The 12,218-nt window shown below is 38.9% G+C and overlaps 1 protein-coding gene across 2 annotated transcripts in view; it reads left to right on the top strand.

The window, feature by feature from the left end:
* Positions 1 to 12,218, top strand: part of LOC311077544 (uncharacterized protein) — a 471,588-nt gene that overhangs the window by 12,737 nt on the left and 446,633 nt on the right. For both annotated transcript variants that reach the window (XM_084106074.1, XM_084106075.1), the window contains exons 4-5: positions 3,124 to 3,489; positions 3,574 to 3,630. In XM_084106074.1, coding sequence (XP_083962200.1) covers positions 3,124 to 3,489; positions 3,574 to 3,630 — 423 coding nt within the window. The remainder of the gene's footprint in view (positions 1 to 3,123; positions 3,490 to 3,573; positions 3,631 to 12,218) is intronic.

Below are 12,218 nucleotides of genomic sequence, written 5' to 3'. Positions count from 1 at the left end.
TCCATTTGGATTACATAGTTTTAACATAAACCAATCAATAATCTGAATGTGATTCATATTTTTAAGTCATCCATAAATTAAACAGATAAGACTTATATAATTGTATTAATAAACTGAATGTGATTCATATTTGTTAGTCATATGTAAATGAAACGGGTAAGATTTATGTAATAGTACACAGAAAAACGCCCATGTTAAATTAACACTGCTCAGTGTTCATATGTGTGCACACTACAGAGTTAAAGCAGTGTTGAAGTTAATGAGATAATTAAGTGGTGATTGAGCATTAATTATGAACACCTGCTGTTAACAAGCAGAATCACTGAAGGAAAGAGAAACACAAGAACTACAACTGACTTCAGACACAGCCTCAGATGAAATCAACTGAAGAGAAAAGACATTACATCTGTGAAGATCTCAGCAGAGGAGGATTAAACAACTCCACAAACAGCATTACCAGCTTCACTTATTACTAACCAGACTGACTTTATTTAATTTCTGTTTTAATTAAATCAATAGTTGTATTTTAAAGTCACCATGATGGTGGTTAGCGTTTGCTTTAGTTGGGCTATTGACCCTTGACTCTTTAATATAAAATTTTCTCTGGCTGCTATAATTGTGTGTTTATAAAACACATTTGTTGCAGCAAAAAAGCCATGAGAAAATGAGATCAGGTGATGTTGGCTCAAATATAATTATGGTATATGGTTTGTGTTCGAAAACACTCGTAATGAATGTGTAATATACTTTTAATAGAAATAGAGAACACTTTACTCAGCTAATCAAGCATGTAATTAGTCCCTACACAGGCATATACTTAAACAGAAGTGAATCAGACTGTTAAATCAGACAGAAATGCAATATCATAAATATAACTGTGTTTTCAGTGGTGTATAAAGACCTTACTTAATGAACCGTTATGTTTTATTACCTTAGAATGAGCCATTTCTCTCTACACACAAAAACCAAACAAAAACCATTAAATTAAAGGGACTGTATGTAGCTTTTTTAGATATTTTATTATCTAAAATCAATATTTTTATTAATAAATATGCCCTCAGTGATGTACAAATACCTATGCCAATGATCAGACTAATCCTCGTAAACGAAGAATTTATTATCTTTATATACATGGGACGGGTAGGTCCACGGAGGCTTCCATGTAGTTCCGCCATCTTGAAAAACTATAATAGCAGAGAGGGACAAAAAGTACTAGGCCAACGCGTTTCCACAACGCGTTTCGTTCAGAACCAGCGTCACGTGACTGAAGCCAGCAGAAGCGGAGGAGCAGAGCAGAGAGAGGCGCTTGTCACTGCCGCGGCAAGTTTAAAAGGATGTACTGTACGGTTATTTACACCGTTCATTCATACATATGCTGAGTCACAGGATAAGGAGTCCTCGTCGTCGAAAAAGTCCAAAATAGACCGTAAAAGGAAACGTGACCGGAGATTACAAAAACAAGGGTTAATGTCGGGATAGCTAATGCAGGAGAAAGCTTTCAAAAGAGACGCTGAAGTCGCCTGCTTTCTTCTCGACAGGTAAGTCAATGTTACGGTCTTAATTACAAGCTTTTTTTTCACTGCTTGGTTGTGAACTTTATTATATAGACAGAAGAACATTTATAGTTAAACAGGCTCTTTGATGAATAGCAGCTATTGAGTAAAGTAACATTAGAGAAGGTTTTTATTATATAGACAGAAAAATAATAATATAATATTTATATAATAAAAAACTATATAAGTTTTTTATTATATAGAGAAGTACTTTATTATATAGACAGAAGAACATTTATAGTAAAAGTTAAACAGGCTCTTTGATGAATAGCAGCTATTGAGTAAAGTAACGTTAGAGAAGGCTCTGATGATGATGATAGCTAACAATGCACGTACTTCAAAAAATATAATGAGTAAAGAAGGCTTTATTACTACCTTAGTTAATGTTTTTCACAGTCAGTAATTCATACTGTAACATTCTTTTTTTCGTTGTTTCAAGCTTCAGTTTGTTTTAAATAACAAACCTGTTCACCCGAAGGAAAACTCGAAGTGCTATTATAAGAAATCCTATCATAGCTTTTTGGTACATAATGGCTACCGTAGATGCAACGCGCATTTGAAAAAGTGAGACGCTGGAGAGCATTATTCGTTTGATTGCAAAATACAATTTCACCACTAGATGGGAGAAATTCCCACTTACAGTCCCTTTAAAGTAAAATATGCTAATTTAAATAAACCAAAAAAAAAAAACTTCAACAGAAATATTATGTCACCTTGATGGTGTTCAGTGTTTCACACACAGTGGAGAGCACACACACACACACACACACACACACACAGCGGAGAGCACACACACACAAAGTGAAGAGCACATACACACACACAGTGGAGAGCACACACACACAGTCTTTGTCCTCAGAGCAGGGGTCCTGTAGCTGACACGAGTCATGACTACACTGCCCTCTATAGGACTGGTGCAGTCGCAGTGCGCATGTGTCGAATCTGTCCATCCTGAGCTTTAGTGACACTTTTCTGAGCGCCTCGTGTCTGATCTCTTCTCAGCTCAAACACTGACTGTCACTCAGTGAACGACAGATCTCTGTCTCTCTCTCAATAGTGCTAGTCTAGAGTCAGACCCGGTCAAACCACTGATACAGTGTTGCTGAGGACACTACACTGTAAAATAAAGTTATTTTCTGTAAAAAAAAAGATTTAGTAAAATCATTTTTTTTTTTATTTGCATATGAAATATTGAGGAAACTGAATGTCAGATTGTTAGTTTAATATTAGTTTATGATTTTTAGACCAAGAAACTGGAAATAAAATCTTAAAAAATAGTAATAATAATAATATGTACATGATTATACTGGTATGTAACATGTTTACCTCCAATTTAAAAGATTTTTTAAAATTTATTTAAGACGCATTGATGTTTAAATAATCCTATAAATGCATTTGAAAAAATTGTGGATCGAAATGAATCGCTCTTAATTAGCAGAAGAAGAAGAAGAAGAAGAAGAAGAAAAAGTAATGTCTAAAGCTGCACTTTTGGTTACATTTTGTAATAAAACATGTTTTTCAGAAACTTGTTAATTTCTTAATATATGTTCATAAATTAATCTCTCTGCAGACCCCTGCTACACCTACACTGTGCTGGACAATACATGGAGATCCATCAATAATACACGTGCTTCAGTCAGAAACTATGACTATGTCTCCTGGAGCGGCTGGTATCGTCTCTTCATTAACGGCCTGAGCGCTCATATCCCAGACACGTGTGTTGCTGAGTACAGCTGTGGCACTCTTATCCCACTGTGGATACGAGGTGGACACCCAACAGAAACAGATGGAGTCGTCACTCGAAGTGTCTGCAGTAACTGGAACAATTACTGCTGCTATTATGGGTCTTTTCCCATTAAAGTCAAAGCCTGTCTAGGCAATTATTATGTCTATGAGCTGGTTAGTCCGACTGTGTCCTCTTCAGCATACTGTGCAGGTAATTATATTCACATGAGCTCTTTCTACACACTCATGATATTTGTGTTTCTGTTCATTAATCACTATTCATCCAAACTTTCAGACACTGGCAGCATTAACACCAGCCCTACAACTGTCACACCAGTGACCATCTCACCTGGTAATGTTACACACTGTGTCTCTATTGGCTTATTTTCTGAGTGTTTTCTAATGTATGGAGGCTACAGATCAGGGCTGCACTTCCCAGAAGACACCAATGGTCTCTACATGCTTTTGGGAAATGCCGCTCTGTACCATTTGATAGATGTGTGTGTGTGTGTCAGAATAAAATACTTACTCTACCAGTAAAATACATTATAGTACACAATAGACAACGTGAAATTACTGAGCATATACATTTTACTCAAATATAATTATGGTATATGGTTTGTGTGTTTCGAAAACACTCGTAATGAATGTGTAATATACTTTTAATAGAAATAAAGAACACTTTACTCAACTAATCAAGCATGTAATTAGTCCCTACACAGGCATATACTTAAACAGAAGTGAATCAGACTGTTAAATCAGACAGAAATGCAATATCATAAATATAACTGTGTTTTCAGTGGTGTATAAAGACCTCACTTAATGAACCATTATGTTTTATTACCTTAGAATGAGCAATTTCTCTCTACACACAAAAACCATTAAATTAAAGTAAAATATGCTAATTTAAATAAACCAAAAAAAAAAAACTTCAACAGAAATTTGATGTCACCTTGATGGTGTTCAGTGTTTCACACACAGTGGAGAGCACACACACACACACACACAGTGGAGAGCACACACACAGCGGAGAGCACACACACACAAAGCGAAGAACACACACACAGCGGAGAGCACACACACACAGCGGAGAACACACACACAGCGGAGAGCACACACACACAGAGGAGAACACACACACAGCGGAGAGCACACACAGCGGAGAGCACACACACAGCGGAGAGCACACACACAGCGGAGAGCACACACACACAGCGGAGAGCACACACACACAGCGGAGAACACACACACAGCGGAGAGCACACACACACACAGCGGAGAGCACACACACACACAGCGGAGAGCACACACACACAGCGGAGAACACACACACAGTGGAGAGCACACACACACACACAGCGGAGAACACACACACAGCGGAGAGCACACACACACAGAGGAGAACACACACACAGCGGAGAGCACACACACACAGAGGAGAACACACACACAGCGGAGAGCACACACACAGAGGAGAACACACACACAGCGGAGAGCACACACACAGCGGAGAGCACACACACAGCGGAGAGCACACACAGCGGAGAACACACACACATCGGAGAACACACACACATCGGAGAACACACACACAGCGGAGAGCACACACACACAGAGGAGAACACACACAGCGGAGAGCACACACACACAGAGGAGAACACACACACAGCGGAGAGCACACACACACAGCGGAGAGCACACACACACAGAGGAGAACACACACACAGCGGAGAGCACACACACACAGAGGAGAACACACACACAGCGGAGAGCACACACACACAGCGGAGAGCACACACACAGCGGAGAGCACACACACACAGCGGAGAGCACACACACAGCGGAGAGCACACACACAGCGGAGAGCACACACACACAGCGGAGAACACACACACACAGCGGAGAACACACACACAGCGGAGAGCACACACACAGCGGAGAGCACACACACACAGCGGAGAACACACACACAGCGGAGAGCACACACACACAGAGGAGAACACACACACAGCGGAGAACACACACACAGCGGAGAGCACACACACACAGAGGAGAACACACACACAGCGGAGAACACACACACAGCGGAGAGCACACACACACAGAGGAGAACACACACAGCGGAGAGCACACACACAGCGGAGAGCACACACACACAGCGGAGAACACACACACAGCGGAGAACACACACACAGCGGAGAGCACACACACAGCGGAGAACACACACACAGCGGAGAGCACACACACAGCGGAGAGCACACACAGCGGAGAGCACACACACAGCGGAGAACACACACACAGCGGAGAGCACACACACACACACAGCGGAGAACACACACACAGCGGAGAACACACACACAGCGGAGAGCACACACACACAGCGGAGAACACACACAGCGGAGAGCACACACACACAGAGGAGAACACACACACAGCGGAGAGCACACACACACACAGAGGAGAACACACACACACACACAGCGGAGAGCACACACAGTGGAGAGCACACACACACAGCGGAGAACACACACACATCGGAGAACACACACACAGCGGAGAACACACACACAGCGGAGAGCACACACACAGCGGAGAACACACACACAGCGGAGAACACACACACAGCGGAGAGCACACACACAGCGGAGAGCACACACAGCGGAGAGCACACACACACAGCGGAGAGCACACACACACAGAGGAGAACACACACACAGCGGAGAACACACACACAGCGGAGAGCACACACACACAGCGGAGAGCACACACACACAGAGGAGAACACACACACAGCGGAGAGCACACACACACAGAGGAGAGCACACACAGCGGAGAACACACACACAGCGGAGAACACACACACAGCGGAGAGCACACACACACAGCGGAGAGCACACACACACAGAGGAGAACACACACACAGCGGAGAGCACACACACACAGAGGAGAGCACACACAGCGGAGAGCACACACACATATGGCGTTATTTTCCTGTCAAATGTCGAGAGCGCATTATTGTAGGGTGAAAGTACATTAATATAATGCGCCGAGTGCGAATCTCTCTCTTGTAAGAATTTTCTCTGGGCTCGCTCAGAGAAAATGCCTGCACTTAAAACGTGTTCAGTGCAATCGCGAATCTCTCCTCTTTGCTTAAAGTAAGCGTGTATGTGCTTAGACTGTGTTCCGTGCGTTCGCGCATGCTTAAGTATTTTTTTTTATTAATGCCAAGGTATTAAAAATATAACTTACACAGCAAAAATTTACAAAATACATACAATGGAATAAAGAAAGCAAAGCAGCATATATATACATATAGCCTGTACATATGCTCATAAAAATTAAATACAGAACAGAAAGCTGTAATGAAATAAAAAAGTTGAAACAAGTTTATTGTCTTAAGAGCTTTAAGATTCTTAGATAACAAAATGCTTTGGATGTATTGTTGGACCTCTCTTCTAAAAACAATGAATAAGGGATTCTGCTGAGTGAATTTACTACGGTGAATGTGAAATTTTGCAAGAAACAATAATAGCTTAATAATAAAATACTCATTAAATTTAGCTTTTTGTATATTAAAGAAACCAAACAGTAAATCCTTAAAAAGCAAAGAGAAATCCGGAAACACATTGCACTTAATACAATTAGAAAATTCAACCCAAAATAACTGTGTGTGAGGAAAATCCCAGAAGATATGAAGAGCAGTTTCATTAGGGGCACCACAAAAAGAACAACTTGTGTTAATATCTGATTTAAACCTTTTCAAAAGCTAAATTTTATGAGTATTTTTATTATTAATCTATTATTGTTCCTTGCAAAACTTCCCATTCACCGCAGTAAATTCACACTCAGCAGAATCCCTTATTCATTGTTTTTAGAAGAGAGGTCCAAAAATACATCCAAAGCATTTTGCATCTTGTTTTAACTTTTTTATTTATTTCATTAAAGCTTTCTGTTCTGTTTATTTTATTTTATTATGAGCATATGTACAGGCTATATGTATATATATATATAAACACACACATATATACATAGCAGCATATATATATATATATATATATATGCTGCTTTGCTTTCTTTATTCCGTTGTATGTAATTTGTAGCCTACATTTTTGCTATGTAAGTTATATTTTTGATACTTTGGCATTAATAAAAAAATAATAAAAATTAAAGCTGCAAGCAGCATTTATCGGGGTTCAAGCATTTAAACGTACAGTATGGGATTTTTTCTCCACTAGGGGTCGCTAACCTATTTACAATAACAAAGGCGTAGTTTGATGACGCAACATTTGCTAAGAATTATGGATCTTGTCGTCAACGTCAAGCCGACCGATCTAATAATGTTTATGGATGACTGAATACATCGATGTTTTTGTCATGACTATGATATGAAGCAGTTCGGGATTGCTAAGAGACAGCTATCAGCTCCAAACCGCTCCAAACGCGACGCGAGTCCCGCGGATATAAAATGAATATGGACAATTCATTCTACCGAACTACACGCAGAATCACTAAGTTACTCACAGGTCAGTTTATTAGACAAATTAAACTTGTGAGGTAATGCAGCACTGTTTCACTTGGTCTAACATTACACTATCACACTAAACTGCATTTGAATGTGTTGAAATGTAACTTATGTGTTAGTTTGTCTGTATGAGACTAACGTTAGCAGTAACGTTAAGCTAGATCAACATTAGAATAACATACAGATCATATTCTGACATTTTATCATTGTTGAACTATATAACATTGATTAGTTTTATGTAAATGTGCTCACCTGTTTAATAAAGTACATGTAGGAGCGGTCGAAGTCTCGGACGTGGAGCTCTCGTTTATATATGGGAGCTCTCGGCATCTCGAAAACACAGCGCTGATATTGATTCTCGTTTTAGTTCTCCTTTCTTATCCAAAGTCTGCTTGCCATGGTCCATAATGTTTGAACGAAACAACAACAGCGTGCAGATAGACATTGCGAACTACAGTGATCCACGTCTGTCGTCTTGGTTACTATCAGAGGGCTCTGGTTCATAGCTCTGGTTACCATGGCAGCACGAGCGGAAACCAGGGACAACGCGGATATGACGCCATTGACTGCGACATAACGGAAATAAAGACACGGTCCGTGTCTTCGAATTAAAATATTAATTTCTCTGGATTTAGAAGTTAATTGGAACTGTCGGGATCATGTAAATACACAACTTTAAAAAATATATAACATAGATATAGTGATTTTTTATATTTTTAAAGCAAAAAAAAAAACATATTGTGCCTTTAAGGCCTTTAAGCACATAAGCATCAAAAGACATTAAGTTTTATTTAGCAAGCTTTTAACCACTGACATCATAGATGGAAAAGTCCATTTACAGCCAATACAGGCAATTTACCATAGGAAATATATGGTTTTCATTGTTTTTTAACAGTAATGGTGCCACCTATGTTCCGATCTTCATAATAATGTTGCATGCTTTTTTACTGTTATATTACATATGCCCACTAATTTTTGAGTTTTTTGCTTAGGATTTATAGGCTTTTCTATACATTTCTGCACTGGTTTGCTTCCAATCGGGCGAAAAACCTAGGACTTGTTAGCAAAAGTAGGTTTTTGACAAGATTCAAAATGGTGGAACATTTATCATGGCGGAAATTAAATTTTTCTCTAATTTTTAGCATTGATATTGAGAGAGCATTGATTGATGACAATAATGTAGGAGCAGTTTTGTTAGATTTTAGCTCAGCTTTTGATGTACTGGATTATAAATTATTGCTGGATAAACTGAAATGTTACAAATTTACTTATCATACTCTACATTGGTTTAAAAGTTAACGGTCTCATGTGACCATGTGCATTTATAATGGAAGTTATTCAGATGTGAAAGAGTTGTAATGTGGTGTGCCTCAAGGAAGTTGTTTAAGACAGTCATGTATGCAGATAAAACATTATATTTACTTGTAACATCAATTAAGCAGCTTTGGATAAGGAAATTTTACGTCATCCAAAGAAAAAGTTTTACCACAACACAGTGTAGCATGTAGCGCGCAATGCGACTTGACATGCTACACCCAGTTATAGTATTCGGTAGGGCCTAATTAAATCAGAAGCAAGGATCATCTACTGGAGAGAGGAAATGGTGCAACAGGAGAGCAAATAGTTGACAAATGCGTTCTGATTCAAAGAGAAAATTGTACTGATAAATTATAAAGTTCTCTTCGTAGTTTGTTTCAGAAAGATGAGTGACAAATAAGAACAATAGATAGTTAGTAAATGAAAACAGACATCACCGACTCGTTTCTTTTGAATGATTCAACAGCCTAAAAGCTTTGATTCAATCAGGTGAAGTTCCGCAGTTTTCATACAATTTGTGAAGAAAAAAAAGTTAAAACCAATACTACGTCTGTTTCTTTCACGTTGACCCTAAAAACGTATAATAATAAAACAATATAATACATTCTATTAGGGCTGTCGCGATAACTGCAATATTGCAGTACCGCGCTTCTGACAAGCTAACCGCAGAGGAACGCAAGTAAGCGATATTCGTGTTTTCTTTTTTCATAAGGCTATACCGTTCTTGTTTTGAAATTCGTGTGTATTGAATACACACGAATACACACGAATACCCCGCAAGAACAATTACAGTGCTTTACAACTATAGAACAAAAAGAGTTAAATAAACTTATCACTTCATCTAAAACAACAACATGTTTATTAGATCCTATACCAACTAAACTACTCAAAGAAGTGTTACCTGTAGTAGAAGAGCCTCTCCTCAATATTATTAACTCATCTTTATCTTTAGGTCATGTTCCAAGAACATTTAAACTGGCAGTGATAAAACCTCTCATTAAGAAACCACAATTAGACCCGCATAAGCTAGCAAATGATAGACCCATTTCAAATCTACCTTTTATGTCTAAAATACTAGAAAAAGTTGTGTCCGCTCAACTGGGCTCTTTCTTGCAAGAAAATGATATCTATGAAAAGTTTCAGTCAGGATTCAGGCCGCATCATAGCACTGAAACTGCGCTCGTTAAAATCACAAATGATTTACTTTTAGCTTCTGACCAAGGCTGTTTCTCAATACTAGTTTTACTTGATCTAAGTGCTGCGTTCGATACTATAGATCATACAATACTCTTAGATCGACTACAAAATTATACTGGTGTTCAAGGACAAGCATTAAGCTGGTTTAGATCATACTTATCTGACCGCTACCATTTTGTCTATTTAAATGGAGAAAAATCGATCATAATTCCAGTAAACTATGGAGTGCCGCAGGGATCTGTGTTGGGCCCTCTATTATTCTCAATATATATGCTGCCACTTGGAAATATTATAAGGAAACATGGAATTAGTTTCCATTGTTATGCTGATGGCACTCAAATATATATTTCATCACGGCCGGATGAAAACGCTAAATTATCCAAATTGACAGAGTGTGTTAAAGATATAAAAGATTGGATGACGCGTAATTTTCTATTATTAAATCCAGACAAGACAGAGGTAATACTTATCGGTTCAAAAAACCGCCCACAGAACCTCTCACAATACAACTTTGACATCGTAGGATGTCCTGTTACTTTATCCTCTACAGTAAAAGACCTGGGTGTTATACTCGATTGTAACCTGTCTTTTGAAAATCATATTTCGTATGTTACAAAAACAGCCTTTTTCCACCTTAGAAACATTGCTAAGCTACGTAATATGCTATCAGTTTCTGATGCAGAAAAGTTAGTTCATGCATTCATGACCTCGAGACTAGATTACTGTAATGCTTTATTAGCCGGTTGTCCTGCATCCTCAATAAACAAGCTACAGTTAGTCCAAAATGCAGCCGCTAGAGTTCTTACTAGATCAAGAAAATATGATCATATAACACCGATTTTATCATCACTACATTGGTTACCTATAAAGTTCCGTATTAATTACAAGGTATTGCTACTGACTTATAAAGCCCTAAACGGCTTAGCTCCAGTCTATTTAACGGATCTTCTATCACCCTATAATCCATCGCGCTCTTTAAGATCAATAAATTCAAGGCTTTTGGTCATACCTAGGATATCCAGATCCACCAAAGGAGGGAGAGCATTTTCACATTTGGCTCCAAAACTCTGGAATAGCCTTCCTGATACTGTTCGTTGCTCGGACTCACTCTCCCAGTTTAAAACTAGATTAAAGACGCATCTTTTCAGCCAGGCATTCATATAATATTGTTAATCTCACAGTTTCAAACTACAATCCGGCCTCTAGTTCATAAATGCCAGAGGAGAACTGGCCCCCGACTGAGCCTGGGTTCTCCCAAGGTTTTTTTTTTCTCCATTAGGTCACCTGATGGAGTTTTAGGACACCATTAGGCCGCTTGATGGAGTTTTTTCGGTTCCTTGCCACTGTTGCCTTTGGCTTGCTCAGTTGGGGATATTTTGGGGATATTTAATTTTATTCTATCAATCAATAAATTCCACTAGAAACAAACTTTGTTGTATTATTTTATTTTAATACTGTGAAGCTGCTTTGATACAATCTGTATTGTGAAAAGCGCTATACAAATATACTTGATTTGATTTGATTTGATTTGAATGTTAAATAAGTTAACAATGATAACAAGACTGTTTATCATGGTCATTTGTAACAGACAGACAGTTCTTGAATCAGACAGTGAATGGGAGAGATCGACTGAGCACGTGCGATTACCTGCATCTGACTTTGAGGTCAAGTCATATATATGTTAAAAAGGTTGTTGTGTCCAAGGAAAGAGAAATATTGTATCGTTCTTTTAATGTTTAAGGTTATTTACCATAAACGGCATTTCACAGCGTGAGGAAGCCGCAAGAAAATAAATCAGTGAGTCACGCACTGAATCAATGCCATTGGTCTCTATTACATGAAGCATCAGCTTCAGCGTTGCCCATGCGACGCATTGCTGGTAGGGCTGGGTTACCGAGTTCGAT

This window comes from Abramis brama (genome assembly GCF_963993115.1).
Source record: "Abramis brama genome assembly, chromosome: 2".
In the NCBI taxonomy this organism is placed as follows: domain Eukaryota; kingdom Metazoa; phylum Chordata; class Actinopteri; order Cypriniformes; family Leuciscidae; genus Abramis; species Abramis brama.
The sequence above is the reverse complement of the archived record's forward strand: the minus strand, read 5'-3'. Positions and strand labels throughout refer to the sequence as shown.